At 53.3% G+C, this 22977-nt stretch overlaps 1 protein-coding gene across 2 annotated transcripts in view; it reads left to right on the plus strand.

Annotated features, from left to right (window-relative positions):
* The window catches only part of LZTS1 (leucine zipper tumor suppressor 1), a 49667-nt gene extending 27990 nt beyond the window's left edge, over window positions 1-21677 (plus strand). For both annotated transcript variants that reach the window (XM_079927312.1, XM_079927311.1), the window contains exons 2-4: window positions 14017-14484; window positions 15696-16487; window positions 17915-21677. In XM_079927312.1, coding sequence (XP_079783438.1) covers window positions 14140-14484; window positions 15696-16487; window positions 17915-18553 — 1776 coding nt within the window. In that variant the 5' untranslated portion in view covers window positions 14017-14139 and the 3' untranslated portion in view covers window positions 18554-21677. The remainder of the gene's footprint in view (window positions 1-14016; window positions 14485-15695; window positions 16488-17914) is intronic.
* The last annotated feature ends 1300 nt before the right edge of the window (window positions 21678-22977 follow it).

Here is a 22977-nt window from a genome sequence, read left to right on the forward strand (position 1 = left end):
GAGATCCTGAGGGAACTTGAGACACCTCCCACTGAATTTAAGATGCTGGGTCATATGATTTGCCAAAGGCTAACCAGGTACCAACTTTGGTACCTGGACCAGGGATGTCACATAGCTAACAGTGGGTCGCCACTGCCCTCTCCTAAGCCCAGGGCCCACATGGCTAATTTAATACAGATTCGTCCCTACTGAACCTGAACCTGAACCTGAACTCAGAATCCTTTAGGGAACCACCAAGATGGTAAATAGGTCAAACCTAAGTTTGAATCCCTGTCCGAGACCCTGTTGGTTCTGATGCAGACCTAGTATCTGCAAATTACCCTTCCAAAAGGTACCCACTCAGTCTGCACTCTAGGGTGGCAAGGGTGAGACAGAGAGGGGGTCCATCTGTCCCCTGCATTCTGCCCTCCAAAGTCCTAATGGTCCTGGGTTCCAGGAGCATTCCAGGAACGTTCCAGGAACGTTCCAGGAGATGGGAAGGAGTCCAGCCAGATTCCCAGACCTCCTGGATGTCTCACCCACTCCCCCATTTAAGATCTGGTTCTTTAGCTGCTGCCCCCTTCGCTAGGAGGAGAAGCGGCTCCCCTCACCGGCGCTGCCCAGCTCATAGGGCCCTGGTGCCTGGTGGTACCCAAGTCATGAATGTGCATGAGGCTCGCCTTCTGCTCCCTCATGTGGGAGCAGCCGCTGCACTAGCAGCTGTGGGGTTAAATTTGCATGAGCTTTGCATGTAACTGTGGCTGTATTTTTGGAAGGGAGAAGGGCAGGTTGGGATCGGTGGGTAATAGTGTTCCTGGGGAGAACTGTCAATCAGCGCTGCTAGCACACAAGCTGCCCACCGAGTCGAAGGAAGGCTCCGCCAGCAGCTGAGCACCAAGGCCTGCACACAAAAGGCTGTGGGGCAGAATGGCTTTTGATTCCTCCCCAGCAGTGGGAAGCAGAATTGCTTCCGATTGTTCACCCCAGTGGAATGACTCAGCCTGCCAGCGATTTCCCTTTCACTCTGCCTTTCCACGGAACCCAAGTGCACTTAATTGAGAGCCGCGTGGGCCCCTGCCCCCCCTCCGCACCCTCAACCTCTCCTCACGCTGCCCACACTCCCCACCCTCTCCCTCCTCCATCCTCGCCTCTCTTTCATTCATCCATTCGCTCCAAAAAAAAAAAAAAGAAAAAAACAGAAAATGTACTGAGCTTTGCAAGTGGAGCCCTCCAGGCATTAGCAAGCCAAGCGCTGGGAGGTTTGCAGACTAGGCTGAGATGATTAACCAGCTCCCAGGCTCACCCCTGCCCTGACCCTCCTTTAGAACAGCAAATGGGAGGAGAGGTCAAGGACAGGAATACTAGCACTGGAATTCCAGATAAGGAAAGCTGAATCAGGCAACATGCTGAGGGGAGGGGCAGAGGGGCAGAGGGAGAGACATCTTGAAAGGGGAGTCAATTAATCCTGGGCACGCGCCCCATTTAGCCCCAGAGAGACCTCTGCTTGGGAGCTGGCTGGGGGCCTGCCCACCAGCGTAGTACAGCCAGCACCCCCCACCCCAAGCCCAGCTGGCAGATGCCACGGGACTGCTGTCACATCTCTGCAAGCCCCAGCTACCCTCCTGGAGACTGAGAGGCCCGTCTGGCAGCTGCCAAGTCCCAGCCTGCCACCACAGGGAGATAGTGGGGGCGGGGGTATGTAGTCCTTCCCTAAAGACCTGCTCTTTTAACTTCACGATATAGGAGGATCTAGGTCTAGCACCTTTCCGTACTGCTTTATTATTTCACAAGCACTTTGGTTTAAATTCATCCATCGTGTACTGTTCTTCTTATTGTGGTCAAGCATTTTCATAAACACGATTTTATTTAATCCTCACAGTTGCTCTGTGAGGTGGGTATCAGCTGTGCTTATCTAACACAGAAGGAAATTGAGACGCTGAAAGGTTATCTCTTCTGCCAGATGACAAAACAGATCCATCAATCTGTGATTCTCTGTCGAGGGCCTAATGCAATAATGCAGGTAGAGCTCACTCCATGGATGGGACCTGATGAATGCATCGTACATGACGGTTCCCTCCTGTGGACCCACAACTGTGCAGGCACAGGCCCTGCCCTGAGGGAGTTTACCTGAAGGGGCAGGCAAGTCACAGCAGATGGAGCCAGAAAGAGACCTGGTTGCTGGTCTCCCAGAACCAGGATTAGAGCTCTGAGTCCCTGACTTCCCACCGAGTGTCCATCCATTATAGAGCTCCCCACGAAGAATGGCAGATCTGCACACTCTGGGGCTATCAGCACCATGTGGACAGAGAAGCAGGAGGGACGAATGTAAGGAAGGGACAATGCCAGAAACAGGGTGACCTGTCGGCCCAGATAAGCATCTTCTGCCAGGTGTCTGGGCAGTGGGGGGGGGGGGGGGCACCGTGTCCTAGTCGGCTCTGCTGCTATAACAAAGTACCACAGACTGGGGGGCTTAAACAATAGACATTTACTTCTCACAGTTCTGGAGGTAGGGAAGACCAAGATCAAGGCACTTTCAGATTCTGTCTCTGGTGAGACCTCTCTTCCTGGCTTGTAGATGGCTGTCTTTTTACTTTGTCCTCCCACTGAGGGGAGAGGGAGAGGGAGGAAGCAAGGAGGGGAGGATGGGGGCAGTGGCATGGGGAGAGAGGGAGAGAGAAGACAAGAGCGCTCCAGTCTCTTCTTATACGGGCACTAATCCCATCATGAGGACCCCACCCACAGTTTCATCTAAAACTAATTACCTCCTGACACCATCATTGGGGGTTAGGGCTTCAACATATGAATTTTAGGGGGCCACAAACATTTAGTCCATAACAGGCAGGAAGTAGAGTGAGAATCTTTACCTCACTTCTAAACAAGAGAAAAAATTAAAAACTTATCACGTGCTGGAGGCAGAGAGCTGGCTCTAATCCAGCACAGTCTTGCCAGTTCATCTTGCATCTTTAGTTATACTGGTGCTGCCTTTTAAACTCTTTTTAAGTGTATCTGCCTTGTCTTTCAACCAACCCACTGAAAACAGAGACTCTGCCTGATATTTCTTTGTCTTGGCCCAAAACTTTGAAAAGGAGTAGGAGGTCAAGGAGAGGGTAAATTTCCTTCTTCCCAAGGTGACCAGGTGACTCAAATGAAGTCCAAGAGATGAAAGTTTGGGTTGAAACCAGATTTGGAATCTAGTTTTATAGACTTGGCTTCCAATCCACATGTGTGGGACCCCAGTTGAAGTCACATGTCTTCCTTTCCACGAGCTTGGCCAGTAATGCCTGAGCTCCCTGTGAGCTGATTTTATTAAAAACATCTATTTAGCACCGATTGTGTTCTTAGCACTATACTCAATACGATGTCAGATACTAGGAAGCTTTGGCGCCATCCTGGCCTTCAAGGCGGTTTAAAGATCATTGGAGAGATAACCCTTCACTTCTGAAAAACTCAGTAATGCAAGAACTGTCTGCAGACTGTGCTGGCTGAGTGCCAAGTGAGCTGAGTAGCAACTGTGGGCCCAGAGGAAGGGGCTTCCCATGGTAGGCGGGGCTTCCTTCAGTAAGGAGACAAGAGCAGGTCTGGAAGAGGGTCATTTTCTTCCTTTAGGAAGCTGAGGGTCACAGTATTGTAAATCAACTGTACTCCAATAAAAATTTTTTAAAATAAAGGAAGCTGAGGGAATTTCCTGGTGGTCCAGTGGTTAAGACTCCGAGCTTCCACTGCAGGGGATGCAGGTTCGATCCCTGGTCGGGGAACTAAGATCCTGCATGATGCGTGGAAGCTGAGGTCCACGTTCAAGTTCTCTGTGAGAGGACTTGCCCCTCTCCTTCTCGCCACCTGATGTTTGCACGTGGTCTACCCTGAGGACCATGTGGATGAATAATAGTGAGTGTGAAGTTCTCTAAGTCCCACAGATGGAACTGAACATGAGAACGCAAAGGTGTGGTTGCCATGGCCAAGATTAGAAGTTGTCCTGGACTAGTGATGCACTCAGAGCTCCGGTCCCAGCCCAGCAGCCACCAGCCATTCCTGGAAGCCGGCCACCTCTGCCACCCACGGCTGGGGCCCACGCAGAGCCCGAGGCAGCTTCTTCTGTCTTCTCAGGCACCACACCCACGGCTGAGCATCTCTGAATGGATCAGTGCCGCCCGCCCACAGGATGGAATCCCATGTGTATCAGGCAGCCTTACACACACTCCCCACATCCCATCCTCACACACATGCCCCACATGGAGCCAGGAACGGCCCCCAGCCCTCCAGTCTGGAAAATGGAACCCAGTTGTTCCTGTGCTGTTGATAAAATGGAAAGGATACTAGTTTCGGGTCCAGAAGTTGTGACGTGACCTGGTCAAGTCCCTTCCTTGCTCTGGACCTCCGTGTCGCCTCTGTGCAGTGAAGGAATTGGGGTAAAGGATCTCTGAGGTCTTGCATGGCTCCAGAGTTTGGGATTCGGCCATGGAAGATGCTGTCCTCAGCCTCCAGGCTGCCTCAGAGCAAGGAAGTCCTCCATCACCTGCAGCTGGATGACCTCTCTGTTTGGCCAAGGCTCCCCCACTCCCGGATAATATGGTGAAGTGTGATTTGGGGCCTCTCCTCCCACTCTTTGTGCCCTCTGATGTACTGGTCTATAAGGGACTCAGATGCCTCCTCTCCTCAGGGGTTTCAGCTTAAGGCGGTAGGGGGGGTGCTCTAAAAACTAGACATCTTCCAAGACTCAAAATAAATCTTAGAAAAACTCAACTCCGAGGTATGTGGAGAAGTAATCATCTACCAGAGGGTTCTTGCAATGAAATGGGAACATCTGAGTAGGGACTGGTGAAGGAAGTGTGAGGATCAGATCATTGCTCCTGCAGGCAAAGAAGGGACACGAATGGACCCCGGATATAAAGTGTTGAATAAAGCAATCAAGGTCGCAGAGTGATACACAAAACAGGATACCATTTCTATAAAGCAAAAACCAAAGCAATAGGTAGAGTACCCTTATATGTTAAAAATACATTTAATGATAAGCAAATATACCCACAAAATTCACGATCGGGATTCCCCTTGGGGAGGGAGATGTGGGGCAGGAAAAAGGAGTAGGGAAGGGGGATTTCCACTTGGAGATGTTTTATTTCCGAAACAAATATGGCAACATTTTAACAGTTGTCAGTTCTGCACGAGTTACTTAGGTGATTTTTTATAGGATTACGGTATTTTAAAAATCGATTAAAATTAGAATGAAATAGAAGAAATCTCTAATAGTGGCCCATCAGGAACTGGGGTGAGCTTTGGTGAAAACCTTGCCCGAGGGAGCCTGGTTCATCCCAGGGTAGGTCGCTGCCTCCTCCGACCAGCCTTCCACCTTCTGACTCCCTTTGAAGTAGGTCCGAGGTCTGTCCAAGTCTTGGGAAATAGGCTGCAGGACCCTGGGGTCTGAGCGTGGGAGGTAGGGCTGCACTGAGGTGACACACAATTTCTTTAGTTCACTTCCTCCCCTTGCTTCCACCTCCCTGGTCCCTGAAGGGAAGCAGGGAGTCATTAGTTACGTCAATAATCTAAGGCCAAGTTATTCGTTCCTCCCCGGAACCCCAAAGCTCACATTTGATCCCCCAGAGCAGGATGTATTAATCTCTTTTTAAACTGGGTGCATCGAAGGGTATTCGGGGTCAAGGAATGCTAGGAAGTTATAGCCAAAAAGTTGGAGCAGGGTGGGGGGGTACATTTTTGGGAGGAAGGGATCGATGACTCTCATTAAATTCTTAGGTCTCAAAAAGGAGCTGAACTGAATCTAGCCCCTCATGCTGTGGTTGGAAACTGAGCCCAGAGAGGGCTCAAGGCTTTGCACCAACAGAGGGGAGGATTACATCTTGCAGCCCAGTCTGTGCCTGTTCCCCAGTTCACGGGTGTAATGGGGGTGAGCATTCACGCTGAGACCTCTGTGGCCAGGCCAGGGTCTGTTCTGGGGGTGCAGCCCCGGGGTGCTTCTCTTCTCAGATAAACCCCATTGTATAATCAGATGGCTCAGAGAATTGTCCTGGAGAACAATGAGACATAACACGATGACCAGCGTTGGTGATTTTTTCCAGTACATTCTGCGCTCTCACTTCTTTTTGTGTTCATAATAAAGTCCTGTGACAGGGCAAGTGTGGTTACTTCCATTTTACAAGTGAGGAAACAGAGGCACAGAACTGAAATCACTTACTCCAAGCCACACTCAGTGGCAGAACTGAGGCTCTAAACTCATGTTTTCTTTCTGTTCTCTAAAGCCAGGTTTCTCAACTTCAGCACTATCGACAGTTCAGGTCAGATAATTCTTTGTCGTGGGAGCTGTCCTGTGCTCCAGCTACCAGATGCCGGTGACACCCCCGATCGTGACAGTCAAAAATGCCTTGTCTCCAGATATTGCCAGATCACCCCACTGGAGACCCCCTGCTCTAAACCCCCCAAACCCAAGCCCATTCCTACCTCAGGGCCTCTGCACCTGTGGTTCGCCTTCAGGGGACCATTCTACTGGCTGGCTCTTCTTGAAAGCCACCTTCTCAGAGGCCTTGCCTGGACACCGCAGCTGAAGTAGTGGACACACACACACCTGGCCCTTTTATCTCTGGCTTTTCTTTCTTTCTTTTTTTTTTTATAATGAAAATAAATCTGTGTATTTTATTTAACATTCATTCATAAGTTACAGTTATGCCAAAACAATCTGCTCCTAATGAAAGAAACCTTGGTATAATCCTAACAACATGCATATACATTTAATAGAATGTTCTGCATTTCTAAATAAATTACATGCATGATATTCTTTAACCAATAAAGAATACCAATATAAGAATTCAGGACATTTATGTTTCTGCACAGAAATTTAACTACTGTACAACACACACACAAAAGCATATTTAAAATGGCTGGCTTTCCTTTTTTTTCTTCTATGCACTTAACTCCTCTCCTTCCTTCCTTGCCCCTCCACCTGCACTTTGCAGGGTACTTGGCACTTGTCAGATGCTGAAGAAATATTCGTTGAATAAATGACCAAATGAACCCCGACACTGCAGCCTCATCAGCTCTGCTCAGCCTGCAGGTGACATTACTCGGCACTTATAGAGGACACACCTGGCTGGGTGTTTTCTAGGGTGGGCAGCACCGGCCCCTCTAGCCCTGGGTGCTGGCGGAGGCTCCCTCAGGGTGCGAGCTAGCCCTCCCACTGCTCCACTGGCAGCACCACCGCCCATGCCCAGTGGGTGCCCTGGATGGAGGCCCCTGGCAGGTGAGTACCAGGCAGAGTACTGGTAGAGATGCCCCCCAGCCTGGCCTGGGTGGTGGTGGGGAGGGCGTTAAGGAAGGAAGGAGAGAAGGTAGGGAACGGGAACAGGAAGGGAAATGATCCAAGCTGAGGAGGAGGCATGAAGGCTAGAGGCTAGCATCCTTTTTTTTTGGCCTCACCACGCAGCATGTGGGATCTTAGTTCCCTGGCCAGGGATCCCATGCCCCCTGCACTGAAAGTGTGGAGTCTTAACCACTGGACTGCCAGGGAAGTCCCATAGAGGCTAGCATCCTGATCTCGTGGGTGACCTTTCCAGATGGGGAGGGCGGACAGGAGGGCAGCTAGGGATCCTTGCTCTCCCCAGCCCGGAAGTGTGGGTTTGGGGTTTGATGTGGGCAAGGCCATAGCTGCTTCCCCTCCGGCCTGTGATGGGAGGGTGAGTAGTAGTATTTCTCAACTTCCTGAGTCCAGACAGATCCCTTTTCAACTCCATGCCTCTAATCTCCATATTCCAGAAAGGGACAGAAGAGGAATGTGTCACCCTGGTGTGAGCCCTGGTTCCCTTTGGGAAGGAGAGTGCAGGATGGATGGGGAGAGGGCAGCTGCGGTGGGAGTAGCAGCAGCTCACAGCCGAGGGCTTCCCAGGCTTCCGTGGTCCTTGCCTGTCTTGGTTCAGGAGCCACACTCAGTGGGATAGGTCATGTGGGGAAGGGGGAGGCTGCCACTGGTTCTGGGGGCAAGTCTCCTGACTTCCCTGGGGCCAGATTCTGAGACGTGTAGCCTAGGGGGTGCTTTTCCACCAACTGTTTTTTTTTTGTTGGTGGTGGGGGGTTTTTTTTGGCTGCACCGTGAGGCATGTGGGATCTTAGCTCCCCGACCGGGGATCGAACCCGCACCCCCTGCATTAGAAGTGCGGGGTCTTAACCCCTGGACCTCCAGGGAAGTCCCTCCACCAGCTGTTTTTGGCTGTTCTCTTTACTCTCTTCTCTTAAGACCTAAAGTCTAATTCTTGCTGGATTTCTTCCGTAATATCAGTCAGAGGCCAGGCAGAAGGTTACTGAGCCGTGCTCCGCTTGAGGTGCTGTGGCTCCCTTACTTTTTCCTCTCCAGTCCTTCTTCCCTCTTCCTTTCCCCTTCTTGAATCTCCAAGATCAGCCTGATTGCTCACTTTCACCCCAGGTACGCCCTCCCGGCCAGTGGGGATTTCTTTCCCAAGAATAAAAACGTGCCTTTCCCCTTGTGTCTGAGCAGAGACAGCAAGTCCGGTGGGGTGGAGGTGGGAAGACCCAGGGTTTGGGAACTAGGATGGATCACAGCCAACTTTTCTGTGATGCTCTCTCCAAGTTGAAAACCAAACAAGTCTAGACACTTAAAGGTAATTAGTTTAGCTTCAAGTGCGTCTGGGGATAATCTCAAACTTCAAAGCGCCTCTGTGTGTTAAGACCTGGGGAGTGGAGAGCAGGGGATCCGGGGCTAAGGGACAGGAATGCACTCAGGATCGCAGCCAGCATCCTTCACCCACGCCTCGCCTTTGCTCCCTAGCGTCATTTGTCTTCTTCCTCTCAGTCCCCTAGGGCTCAGCACAGTACTTGTGCTTTGCACATCATCCTGGCTGCCGTTCAGGTCAACGAAGGAGCTCACCTGTACCTGAGACCTTGTCACCTGCCCAAAGGAGAAATGAAGCTATGGCTGGAGGCCACAGCTTGATTTCCCCTCTAGGCTTTTTCTCTGCCAACCATTGAAACTGGCCTGGTTTCCAGGACAGGATCCCTAATATCTCTGAGCCTCACCTACAGTCCCTAGCAATCTGCTATCACATGGAGATCATGGAATTTGGGTCTGGGTTCAAATCCCACCTTGGTCACTGGCCAGTTGAATGACAAGGGTCATGTCATCTAACCTCTCTGAGTTTTCACCTCATTTCCCTCATTTTTGTCCTAGGACTCTAGAGACAAAGTCCCTGCTCTCCTAGAGCTGAAATTCTGGTGGAGATACACACCATAAACACATTTAAAAATAAGATTATTATAGGTGAAAGCAAGTGTTACGAAGGAAATAAACAGGTTGGCTTAACAGAGAGGAATGAGGAAGATGGATTTTTCCAAGGGTAACCAGAGAAAACCACCTGGCAGAGGTGATATTTGAGTTGAAAACTAAAGGGTGAGAAGGGGAGATCTGTGCTAAGAGGAAGAGCTAAGGGAAGAGAATTGTCGGCAGAGACAACAGCAAGCACAAAAGCTCCTCTCTGGAAAAAGGTTTGGTGTGTTCTACCAGCAGAAAGAAATGAGTGTGGCTGTAATTGCAGTGAGGTGGCTGGAGTGGTGGGCAAAACCAGGGCCTGCCGGGGCCTGCAGGACTCGTGAAGTGTCTGCTTCACTCTAAGAACAGTAGGAAACCTTGAAAGGTTTTCAGCAGGGAGCATGAGGACTGTGACCCTCCAGATGCTTAGGATGAGCAGATTGGGAAAAGACAAATTTGGAGGCTGACTCAAGGCCCAAGTGAGAGGAGATGGCGGTGCAGCAGGAGAGCTGCAAACAGATATGTTTTATTTTTTTTAATTTTATTTAAATATAGTTGACTTACCATGTTGTGTTAATTTCTGCTATACAGCAGAGTGATTCAGTTATACATATACATATTCCTTTTCATTTTTTTTCCATTATGGTGCATCACAGGTTATTGAATATAGTTCCCTATGCTATACCGTAGGACCTTGTTGTTTATCCATCCTATATATATAGTAGTTTGCATCTGCTAATCCCACACTTCCAATCCATCACTCCCCCATCCCCCCCAACCTTGGCAGCCACAAGTCTGTCCTCTATGTCTGTGAGTCTGTTTCGTAGATATGTTCATTTGTGTCGTATTTTAGATTCCACATATAAGTGGTATGTATATGATATTTGTCTTTCTCTGTCAGGCTTACTTCACTTAGTATGATAATCACTAGGTCCATCCATGTTGCTGCAAATGGCATTATTTCATTCCTTTTTGTGGCTGAGTAGTATTCCACTGTGTGTGTGTGTGTGTGTGTGTGTGTGTGTGTGTGTGTGTGTATACACACACACACACCACAACTTCTTTATCCATTCATCTGTCAATCTTGGCTTTTTTTTTTTTTTTTTTTTTTTTTCCGCGGTACGCGGGCCTCTCACTGTTGTGGCCTCTCCCGTTGCGGAGCACAGGCTCCGGACGCGCAGGCTCAGCGGCCATGGCTCACGGGCCCAGCCGCTCCGCGGCATGTGGGATCTTCCCGGACCGGGGCACGAACCCGTGTCCCCTGCATCGGCAGGCAGACTCTCAACCACCGCGCCACCAGGGAAGCCCCTTGGCTATTGTAAATAGTGCTGCTATGAACATAGGCGTGCATGTATCTTTTGGAATTATAGTTTTATCTGGATATATGCCCGGGAGTGGGATTGCTGGATCATATGGCAACTCTGTTTTTAGATTTTTGAGGAACCTCCATACTGTTCTCCATAGTGGCTGCACCAATTTACATTCCCACCAACAGTGCAAGAGGGTTCCCTTTTCTCCACACCCTCTCCAGCATTTGTTATTTGTAGACTTTTTAATCATGGCCATTGTGACTGGTGTGAGGCAGTACCTCACTGTAGTTTTGATTTGCATTTCTCTGGTAATTAGCGATGATGAGCAGCTTTTCGTGTGCCTATTGGCCATCTGTATGTCTTCTTTGGAGAAATGTCTATTTAGGTCTTCTGCCCATTTTTCAACTGGGTTGTTTTTTTGTTATTGAGTTGTATGAGTTGCAGACAGATTCATTTTACATGTCTTCCCAGTGTTATCGTTCTGCTCCAACTGTTACATGCTTCTAGATGGCACCCTAGTCCTGTCCTTGTATTGATCACACACACCCACCATGTGCCAAGCATTGCACTTGACTTCTGTGAGTTTGCTTCATCCTCATACTGATCCTGTGAAATAATGACTGTTTCTATTTTGTAAGCAAAGAAAACTCAAGAGAGGTTAATTTTCCACTCCAAATCTGTCTGATGCCGTAGCCAGTGGCCTTATCTCTACAACACTATCCATGTAGATGCTCACAAATGTGTAATTGGATGGACAAAAAGTAAGTCACCGGTTGCCCAACTGGTAGAATGTGCAGAGTGCAGGAGAGTCCTTTGGCCAAAAACAGATTCCCTACACATGGACAGCAATAGAATATTTGCCTCATAGGACCTGGAGGCCTCAGCTAAGCAAGAGATGGATGACCTGGGGCATGAGAAACACATTTTGTCACTGTCAGCTGTTAAATTAGCAGAGTAACTTCATACTCCTAAATTGTGCTCTCAGGGAATGAGATGCAGGAAAGTTGCATTTGGAAGGAAGAGAACTAGTTCTGGAAAATGAGATATGGCCATTGAAGACAACACAGGGATGACGAATGCTGGAGAGAACAATTATAGTTATATAAATCATAGATACCAATGAAAATACCTCCCATTTATGGAGCACCAACTATGTACTAGGCTTTCAATAAACGTACCAGACCTATTAGCTTCTGATGGGATCCAATAAACTGCTCATAATGACCGCATGAGGCATCACCGTGGTTCCCTGATTCTAAGAGGCCATCAGTTTAATAAAAGCTTTTCATAGGAAAAAATACATTACGCTTACACAATGCTGTTTTGTTGTGTTGTACTTTTAGGATAGGAATATAGAATGTATTCACTCATAACATAACCACTTTATTCTTCAAGATGACAATGCACGTTTGAATCTGAGCCTTCACCTTCAGAGTCTTCTGGCTCCCTCAGCTGTGCCCATACACCCTCATCACCCACCTGGGCTGTCTCTCGCCCCTTTCGGATTGACAGGGTAATTTAGAGCATAATAAAGAATGCAGGGTTCCTTCTGCATTTCCTATTTTATTAAACTTGTAGTCCCCCCATTTAATTGGATCATCTGTCTTTCGACTGACTGAGAAATACCCCTTCCCAATGCATGACAGCCACACAGCCTTTCCGAGCTCTGAAAATCACGTGACCGACGCTTCGCGATTTGCCTGTGTCTGCGAGAGTGCCCGCGTTGCCTTCCAGTGCATTCCTCTGTCTGGTGACTGGCAAGGTCGTTGTTACTGTTTTCAGCATTGATTATGAGATGCAGTCCTATTACTTTAAAAGAATTTTTTAAGTGTCTGTGAAAATGAAGGTTAAATATGTGAAAGTGTTTACCTCCTGAGTCATAGCTGGCAGGGAGCATAACTGGGAATGCAAGCCAAGTCTATCACGTACTTTTCAGTGTCCACGGATACAATTATTTCTCCCCTCTTTTACTCCTGAACGCTCTCCAGTCAGGCCTTTCTTCCCACCACTCCACCACCTTGTCAAGGTCACTGGTGGCCTCCACATGGCCAAATCCATTGACCGATTCTCAGTCACCATCTTATTTCAGCAGCACTTGACACCATCCTCATCCTTGCTTTTCGTGGGTCTCCTGCATCTCTCTCACAGCCTTCTCATTCCCCCTCACCTTCCTGGCCTCCGTGAACCAGTCCTCACATTTCTCTTGTCTTCCTGCCTTTGCTTTTTCATCTAGTCTCAAACCTGGCTTCTCCGTACAAACGCCTTGTACATGGAAATCTGCAGCTTCCCCCGCTCCACAGCCATCCTGTTCCCTACTGCACATCACTCCTTGGATGTCTAATGGGCTTTGCAAACTTAATGTCTTAAACCAAACTCCTATTTTCCACCCCGACTTCATCCCAGACTGGCTCCTTCTGTGGTCTTTTGCATCTCAATAAATGGCAACTTACTTTTTCTAGTTGCTTAGACAAAATTATTAGAGTCATCCTAGACTCCACTCGTTCACTCTCTGCAGCCAATCTTTTAACTAATCCTATCAGCTCAACCTTAAAATTACATCTAAACTTAAATCCATAACTACCGCCCTTGGCCCAGCCATGTGAGTCCCTCATCTGCCCTAACTGGCCCACCACTTTCCACCCAGTCCCTTCAATGGCCTCTTCTCCATTCAGCAACCAGGGTGACCCTCCACAGCCGAAGTCAGATCAGGTTGTCCGCTGCTTAAAGCCATCTGGGGGCTCCTCAGCTCATCAGACTAAAAGCCAAAGCCCTTATGGCCAGCCAGGTTCTCTGTTGCCTGACACCTGCTAGCTCTCTGACGTCTACATCCCCTGCGCCCCCCTTGCTAACCACCCTCCAGCCAGACTGGTCTCCTTGCTAATCTCACAAATGCCCAGCCCAGTTCCTCCACACAGGAACTCAGGGCTTTGTCCTTGGGGCTGCCTCTGAGCTTCTTCCTTCTCCTCCCAGATCTCCATGTGCCTTGCTCCCTCATTTTCTTGAGGTCTCTCCAAATGATACTCAACAGAGAGGCCTCCCTCGTACCGTCTGCATAAAATAACCACCTCCCAGAATGCCATCCCATTCACTCTGCTTTATTTTCCCCGTAGCACCTAGATCACTTGAGGTCGGACACATTGACCTGTTTGTGGCCAGTCCACACTAGGCTACACACAAGCCCCATGAGTGCAGGGACTGGGACTGTTCTAGTCACCTCTGCATCCCAGTGCTGAGAACAGGGCCTTCCCGATGTAGGCTCCCAGTGGATGTTTGCTGAAGTAGAGGACAAAGGAAGAATGAGATAACAGAGACAATAACAGAGACAGGGCTGAGCTTCTGTTAGGAGAAACATGCATTTCTCTGTTGCCCAGATCTCACGGTCAGAATGCCTCCTCTGTAAGTCACCGGCGGGGACTGTGCAGTGACCGGCCCCGTCCCAGGCTGATTCCCGCTTGTGTCTCCTTCCAGGTCTCAGCTCTCCCGGGCTCTGTGAGGCTTCTGCTATGACCGCAGCCTCTTGGCGGAGCCAGGACTGCCACAGCCACGCCAGGTCCCCCGCTCTGCCCTGCCTGTCCCCGGCCCCACGTCACCATGGGCAGCGTCAGCAGCCTCATCTCCGGCCATGGCTTCCACAGTAAGCACTGCCGGGCCTCCCAGTACAAACTGCGCAAGTCCTCCCACCTCAAGAAGCTCAATCGCTATTCAGACGGCCTGCTGAGATTTGGCTTCTCCCAGGACTCGGGTCATGGGAAGTCCAGCTCCAAATTGGGCAAGAGTGAAGACTTCTTCTATATCAAGGTCAGCCAGAAGGCCCGGGGCTCCCACCGCCCCGATTACACTGCACTGTCCAGTGGGGACCTAGGGGGCCAGGCCGGGGTGGACTTTGGCCCGTCCACCCCACCCAAGCTCATGCCCTTCTCCAACCAGCTAGAAATGGTAAGCGGGGTCTCTGGTGTGGGTGGCTGGGTTGGATAGGCAGGAGAGAGGCCTGGGGCCGGGAGGGGTGGCGGTGGAGGTCTAAACGCATACATCTCCAAGAGGCTGAGTGATGCAGAGAGGGCAGGAGTGCTCAGCCACAGCAGAGAGCAAGATTGGACAAAGGAATGGGCACGTTGGTCAGTCCTCTGCTGCAGAAGTCCTGGGTGAGCTTTCAGTAGAGAGCAAAGGGGAAATGAAAGCCTTCCTGAGCTCTGCTGGGCTATAACTCAGGATTGCCAGGGTAGGACGGACAGCAACATGTTCAAGCGCATGGGAAAGAGAGGGGGCTCGCTGACCGTGTGGAGGAACAGGTAGAGAGGGCATTTGGAGAGAGCTGGCAGCTTCTCTCCTTAGAGGATTCATGGAGGTGGGCTTTCCCCTCCTTTTCTGCCCTGGTTGGGCAGCAGCTCCAGTTCAGGCTGGCCCCAAAGCATCTTTGACCGGTTAAGGCCTGTGGGTTTGTTCTCATCATCAGTCTAGCAGGGATGAGGGCAAAGAGTCCCACGTACTCAGAGGTCCAGCCCTCATGCTGGCTCAAGCTCTCACGGGTCCCGCCAGTGGACACTGAAAACATTGTTCCTATTCAGTGCCCTGGCCTCACCTGGGAAGATGAATCTTTGGTGTTGATGTGCTAGGAAATGGCCCCATATGTTTGCATAGAGCTTTAAGCTTTTGAAAGTAAAGAGCCTGTGAACTGTGAAGTCCTCTAATAATGAAAATGACAGCTTTAGGGAAAGGATGATCATTTCAAGAGATTCCCCCAGCCTCCGGGGCAGGTCACGGCCAGTGTTCCAGCTCCTGGCTGACTGCAAGGGGCAAGGACACACGTCCAGTGTCCTTACGTGCACCACACAGAGCCCCAGAGCCCTGGCACGGGGGTCTCAGCCAGTGAATCTAAGAGTCGTTTGGTATCTTGGGGTGGAAGGTGGGTCAAGATGGTGACAGGTTTGTAGTTCAATACAGAGTGCCTCATGACCCTTCAGGACGTCCCCAGGCACAGAGGAATTTCTCCTCCTCGGGAGAGATTCACCACCTTTGGCTCCTTCAGAGCAACAGGTGAGGTCACCTATGGCTCCCTACCGGGAAGGTGCCACGTGGCCGGCACGCCTACCCGGCTGGGGGTGCATCAGGGGAAGCCGCGGGATCCATAGGCCTGTTTTCCTCCCCAGGACTTGGAGAAGGGTGCTGTGAGACCCACGGCCTTCAAGCCGGTGCTGCCACGGTCGGGCGCCATCCTCCACTCATCCCCCGAGAGCGCCAGCCACCAGCTGCACCCTGCGCCTCCAGACAAGCCCGAGGAGCAGGGGCTGAAGCCCGGCCTGTGCTCCGGGGCACTGTCTGACTCCGGCCGGAACTCCATGTCCAGCCTGCCTACTCACAGCACCACCAGCAGCTACCAGCTGGACCCGCTGGTCACACCGGTGGGGCCCGCCAGCCGCTTTGGGGGCTCAGCCCACAACATCACTCAGGGCATCCTCCTCCAGGACAGCAACATGATGAGCCTGAAGGCCCTGTCTTTCTCCGACGGGGGCAGCAAGCTGGCCCACCCGAGCAGGGCGGACAAGGGCTCCATCCGCTCCCCCATCTCCACGGACCAGTGCACCGTCCAGGACCTGGAGCAGAAACTGCTGGAGAGGGAGGGCGAGCTCCAGAAGCTGCACCGCAGCTTTGAGGAGAAGGGGCTGGCTGCCAGCCAGGCCTACGAGGAGCGACCGCGGCGCTGCAAAGACGAGCCAGAGGGGCTGGAGCCCAAGGGCAAGCTGAAGCCCGCGGCACAGAAGAGCCAGCGCGCCCAGCAGGTGCTGCACCTGCAGGTGCTCCAACTCCAGCAGGAGAAGCGGCAGCTGCGGCAGGAGCTCGAAAGCCTCATGAAGGAGCAGGACCTGCTGGAGACCAAGCTCAGGTCCTATGAGAAGGAGAAGACCAGCTTCGTCCCCGCGCTGGAGGAGACGCAGTGGGAGGTGAGGATGTGGGCGTGGGCGGGCAGGGGTTCGGTGCCAGCGCCCCCCACCCCCCAGCCTTCTCCAGGTCTCCTCCAGGCTCTAGACAATGGGGGGGAACACAACTGCCCGGGAAAACTGGGCTGAAGTACCCATTTCATGACCCAAATAAGGGGCTCCATGGTAAACCAAGTTGGGGGTACTCTTAGTCCGGGCTTCCTCCTCTCCCCACCCCGGTGCCTCGTGGCCAGAATTGAACTTACTAACCGAGTCGTCGGCAGAGAAGCTGGAGCGAGAGAGCCGAGTCCCAGCTGGACTGTCTGAGGGCCAACTCACTGCATCTGCTTACAGAGGGCCAGGAGGACCACAGGCCATCCTGAATTCATGTTGGCCCCAGAGCCACGAGAGAGCACAGTTATCGTCTGTGAATTTTGAGGCAAGGGACTCCACCCATTGGTAGGAGTGGCCGCATCTGTGCGGGTCTCAGGGACAGAATTCCTCACAGAAGTGCAAGAAGGGCTTCTGTTTGGTGAGCTGAGATGGAAACGTAGAACAGGAAGAAAGGGGCTCACATACACATGCACCCACTCAGGCACACCTGCAAGTGAAGCGCCTGGGCCTGGCCTCGCTGGAGAACAGCCTAACCCCTCACCCTGCTCTCTTTTCTCACCTGAGAGGTGGTGCAGGGGACCGGGAGGGGGTGTGCATGGCATTCACCCCAAAGACTCCTGCCCTGGGAAGGGGCTGAGGGCTCCTTGGGTCTGGTTAGACCAGCATCACCCCCCGAGGTCGAGGTGACACACCCTTGGCCACACAGCATTTGTTTGCACTGAGCTGCCTGTGCTCATCCTGGAAATTAGAGCAACAGGTGTTATCAGGGGTAGAAGGAAAGGATCCTTTCGGTGGAAGTGACGGATGGAGGCACTAGACGGGTGGGAAGGGAGTGTCACTTTCTGTTTGCCGGGTTTCCCGAAGAGGACAGGACCTTAGCCATGGAACCGCTCCCTTCTCCTCTTTGCCGTCAGTGTTGGCACAGCAGACCCTACCCCAGCCATGGTTTCTCAGCCAGGACTTGGGACACTTCAGGGCATGTCAGAGGCATCAGCCAGTGCTGGCTTCACAACGCATCCATCCTTGTGTGTCTAATCGGAGCCAAGCTGGACATTGCTGTGACCTCACTCCCAGGTTATCCAGTCAGGCTGTATGGTAAAACAATAAATAAAATAAATTAAACATTCACAATAACACAGAAATATATTGCAAACATATTTATAATAATAATTCACAGAGTGGTTATTAATGCCAGGCCCTAGGTTCTTTCATTTCATCTTTACAACAACGCTAAGAACTAGGTACTATGACTGATCCTCAGTTTACAAGTAAGGACACAACACCCAGGTGCCACCTCTCACCCCTTGGCTCTCTCTCTTGTCCCCGCCCCGCGGCAGGTGTGCCAGAAGTCTGGCGAGATCTCTCTCCTGAAGCAGCAGCTGAAGGAGTCCCAGACGGAGATCAACGCTAAGGCCAGCGAGATCCTCAACCTGAAGGCGCAGCTGAAGGATACGCGGGGCAGGCTGGAGGGCCTGGAGCTGAAGACGCAGGACCTGGAGAGCGCGCTGCGCACCAAGGGCCTGGAGCTGGAGGTCTGCGAGAACGAGCTGCAGCGCAAGAAGAACGAGGCGGAGCTCCTGCGGGAGAAGGTGAACCTGCTGGAGCTTCAGGCCCAGGCCGCCCTGCCGCGGGGCCGGGACACGGCCGCCCTGGGGCCTGCCTCCACCGAGGACGTGCCCGCCCTGCAGCGGGAGCTGGAACGGCTGCGGGCCGAGCTCAGGGAGGAGCGGCAGGGCCATGACCAGATGTCCTCGGGCTTCCAGCATGAGCGGCTGCTATGGAAGGAGGAGAAGGAGAAGGTGATCCAGTACCAGAAGCAGCTGCAGCAGAGCTACCTGGCCATGTACCAGCGGAACCAGCGCCTGGAAAAGACGCTGCAGCAGCTGGCCCGTGCCGATGGTGCAGGGGAGCCCTTTGAGATTGACCTCGAAGGGGCTGACATCCCTTATGAGGACATCATCGCCACTGAGATCTGAGGGGCCTCCCGGGAGGGAGCCGGGGACCTGGCATTGGGAGACAGGGGTGCTGAGCCCGTGAGTGGGGGTCCCCCTCCCCATTTCCCCTGCTCAGGCCTCTGAGAGAAGCACAGACCTCGAGGGGAGGGGGGGAGGGGAGGGGCTGCTACACGGCCTCTCCCCGCCTTTCCCACATTCCAATGCTTAGCATCCCTGCAGCCTGCCAGACCTCTAGCTTTGCCAAGAGATGAGTCCCCGGATCTCCATCATTTGGTTAAGGGCTCCCTAAACCTTGGCCTTTGTTCAAACTACTTAGAGATACCCTCTCCCCGCGAGGGTGGTGACTACCATGAAGGCCAGTGGCCTCCCCAGGATGGAAGCTCCCTTCCACCTCTCTTCCCACACCTTCTTTTCTCGTCCCCCCCCTCCCCGAACCGCCCCCCTGCCCCCCTGGTCCCCAGCACATCGGGATGCCTTGGGAATAGAACACAAGCATTGGTGACCAGAAGCTTTGGAATCTGACCTGGTCGTAACCTGAGCTGTCTTCCCCTGGCCACGGAGGGGTAGGGGTTGGAGTGAGGTGTGGAGAACGTGACTTCGCAACATCAGAGCTTCCCGATGCTGGCAGGCCACAGAAAGGAGGGGAGAGCTGGGCCAGCCCAGGATTATCTAGACTCAGCAAGACCCAGAGTGGGTCAGAGAGAGAAGCTAGGTAGTAATGGCCAGATCCTGTTGGCCCTGCTGACCAGAAATGAGCAGCCTCTGGATGGCTGGTGGCCTTTGACCTCTGTGACTACTCTTCTCAAAGCCATAGACCCAAGGCCCCGGGGTGGGTGCTGGGAGGGAAAGATTGAGGACGTCCCTGTCCCTCACACAGGGAGGGTGTGACTTCGAGCTGTTCCCTGAGGAGCCTCCAGATCTTTCATCATGGGACCAGAGGTAGGGATTCCCCCACCTGCTTCAAGTTGGCCAGCAGCTACCTTGAGCTGCTTTTCTTTCCCAAGAACCAAGCCTTTGCTTGGATGCAGAATAACCTGTGTCCCCTGAGATGGCGCAGGGTCGTCTGGGCTGGGCATTCCCCCCTTCACCTGCAGCTCCCTCCCACTGCCTGCCGTTCCCCTTCTCACCTCCAGGGCTAAGTGCAGTCTGTACAGGTCAGGGAGGGGCCCCAGAGTGCCAGTGGCCAAAGAGAGTAAGAGGTGCCAACACAGCCTCCGAACAGCCCCGGGGGGTACCAGCTGGCCCTCTCCACCTGCAGCCCCACCTGAGCCCCGTAGTCAAGGATCCAGGCCCTGCAGGAGGCTGGGCTTCTCTTCCGAAGATGTGCAGAGAAAAGGTGGTTCCTCAGTTGCTTGGTTCAGGGAATTTTCTTTTCTTCTTCTTTTTCCTTTCTTCTCTTTTCAGAAGCAAGCCCGATCTCGCAGGCAGCCAGGCTGTTCCACGTTCTATTTTTGCTTCTAGCCGCAGCTGCTGTTCTTGGGACAGCCAGCCGTCGCCGGATTCCTGGGCCTCACTCCTGCATGCTGAGAGGGGTTCACTGAGGCAGGAGGGACCAGGATGTCTGGGTAGTCAGCAGTCCCAGACCGGTGCCCCAACTTCTGTCCCCGACTCCTGGCCCTTCCAGCCCCGGGGTGGGAGTGGGAAGCTGCTTCTCCTGCTGTCCCCCCATCCTTCCAGGGCCACCATTCCTTCCCTGAGTCTGGGCTGAGGGCAGGGCCAACCTGCTGGCTCTGCCTTCCAATCCCTGCGTTAAGCTGTGCCTGTCCTGCCTTCAGGTAACAGAGGAGGTTTTCTGGAATTTCAAGCCGTTACTCTTAGTCTTAGGCTAGGTTTAAACCTGGAATCGACAGGCCAAGAGCCCTCTCCCTGCCTGGGGGCCAGTCCCCTCCACTGGGCACATGCAAACCCCCAAGTCAAAGATGTCCGTCCCCGTGTGCCACGGCCCTTGGTCCCTCCATCTCCACCAGCCTGTGCCTTGTTTGAGTCCTTCTTCCCAGTGAGACTGCCCCACGGGATAGAGAAAGGGGCTGCTGCCCCTCCCCAGGCTGGAGGACCCCTCCCTCCACAAAGAACATCCAAAAGCCCGTCGCTGTGCCCTCAAGACCACGCTGTGAAGAGGTGGGTGCTAAGCCCGGGGAAGGCGGCCAAGGGGCTCCACTGCAGTGTGACCGTGCCCTGCACCCCGCATCCCCGCCCCAGGCCAACTCGCGGAGCCCTCCCTGGGCTGCCACCAGCCCAAGACCGCAGGGTGGTCCACTGTGGCACCAGTTGCACCAGAGTGCGAGTGTTGTATAATATAGCGACCTCACTGCAGTGTGGTTTCCCTTCCCTTCCCTGTGCAAAAAGCTCCCTGCTATTTCTGGACCTTGCCCCACCTAGCCTCTCTGGAAGGAGGCTCTGAGCTGCAGAGGCTGAGCGGGGACGGGTAAAGTCAACCCCGCAGCCTGGCCCGGGGCCGGTGGGAGCTCGCCGCCCCTCCCTCTGAGCACGGCTACTGACACACCTGCTCGCAGGGTCAGAGCCGCAGGGTCACCCCTGCTGCTCCCCACAGGGTGATGAAATGCTCCACTGTCTGCAGCAAGACAGCGACACCGGCACCACCTCCCCAAGAGGGGACTCTGCCTCTGGGCCTCGGAGTGACCGGACCCTCAATGCAGCGCCCACCCTGGGTTTCTCCTCTGGCCTCTGTATTCGGGTAACCCCTGCCGAGCGTGCCCCACCCCCAGGGGCACTGAGCTCCGTGGGGACTGGGAGGGGGATACCTCTCCCCTCAAGCACCTGCTGAGCCTCTGCCCCTGCTCTCGCGCCGGCCCAGGCTGGGCCATCTCTTGGGAGAGAGGGATCCCAGGGAGAAGGCAGGCTGGGCTGTTGGAACGGCAGCTGCTGTGGCAGGAGGCCGTGCACCTGTGCACTCGGATGCGCTGCCCCCCTTACCCCTTCTGTGGAGCCCCGGGCCGGGCTGGCTGTGGACGGACTGGCGTTTGGAAGAATACGTATAGAGTTCTTTTCCTCTTGGTCGGGTCTTGTTTGGTTTGCTCTGCTTTTCACAGCTTTGAGTTATCTTATTTTTGATGCCCCCTTTTGGCCATGTAAACTATTTCTGGTAATTTTATGTTTTTATTTATGAATAAAGAATGCCATTTCTCATGCCCTCCCCAACAGCCCTCCTTCCCCTGGCTGTGGTGCGGCAGCTCCCTGGGGCCTTTGCACTTGGAATAAGAAAGGTGATGTCCCTTCCCGTCAGTGAAGGAGCGGAGTGGAGGTGGGGGGCAGGGGGACAGCCTTGATGAGGACTGTGTTGGCTGGTAGGAAAGCAGGGGCCTTGGTATCAGATAGGCCTGCAGCTGGTCCCTACCCCTCACCAACCCTGTGACCTTATCTGTGACCAGGCCCTGGGCAGACCCTGGGGAGGGGGGGAGAGAAGACCAAGGGCCATGGTCCCCTGCAAAGGCCGAGAGTTCTCCAACAGAGACCCCCTAACCCCAGCCCCAAGCTCAGGCCTCCCTGCCTCTCTCATCCAGCTGCTCACCTTACCAGCCAACTCCTTGGCCTATTGCGTATGGCCTCTTTGGCAGGAGACCAGGGTGGCTATTGTTACCACCACCCCAGGGCCTCCCAGCTGGGAAGGTGCAGTCACCACAGTGGCCATCTGTCCAGGCTTCTCGGTGCCAACCTGCCTCGTTCACCCCGACAAGCATTCCCTACTGCTCTGGGCCCAGATCCGAGGCTCAGAGGGCTCTTCTACTCAGGTGGCAGGAGACAGAAGGGATGTGTAACGAGGGAGTTAAAAACACAGGGCAGCGTGTGGAACACACGAAGAGTACACGACACAGTGCCTCTGGGTGGGAAATATCAGGGTCTCCAGGAAGGTGGTGCGCAGGCGGGGGCCTTGGCAGCAAGGGTGGGACAGAAAAGGAGTGGCAAGGAGAGGAAAGACAAGAAATGTATTCCAGAGCAGGCGTTCACACAGCCTTGGTCTCCCTGCCTGTCCGTGCAGGTGACGGGACAGCACAGGAGGCCGGCGAGATGGAGGATCAGGGTACGGTGAGCCGTCAAAGCCCAAGGAAGGCGAGGCAGCTAGCTGACCAAGCCTGGACAGGAGCGCACATCTGTCTTAATTCCAAGGCCTTAGCGTGGGGGCAAAGGGGTCATGTCAGGCCTGGGGTGACACTTCCCCTTCTCCTGGCCCTGGCCCGAGGCTGGCAGGCTGCTTCATTGGTGACGCCCACTGGAATATACCTCCCACGGATCACGCCGCGCAGCGCCCTCCCTCTAGACCAGGCGGGCCCTGGGACTCACTCACCAGTCAAAGTCAGCAGAACTGAGGCTCTGCCAGTCCTAGCCGAAGCTTAGAGGGCAGCCTAAGCTTGGCAGCGTCCCCTTTCATACTCTTGGGAGCCCCGAGCTGCCATGTAAGAAGCCCCTTCAGTCTGCTGGGGTGACCC

Source organism: Stenella coeruleoalba, assembly GCF_951394435.1.
Source record: "Stenella coeruleoalba genome assembly, chromosome: 7".
In the NCBI taxonomy this organism is placed as follows: domain Eukaryota; kingdom Metazoa; phylum Chordata; class Mammalia; order Artiodactyla; family Delphinidae; genus Stenella; species Stenella coeruleoalba.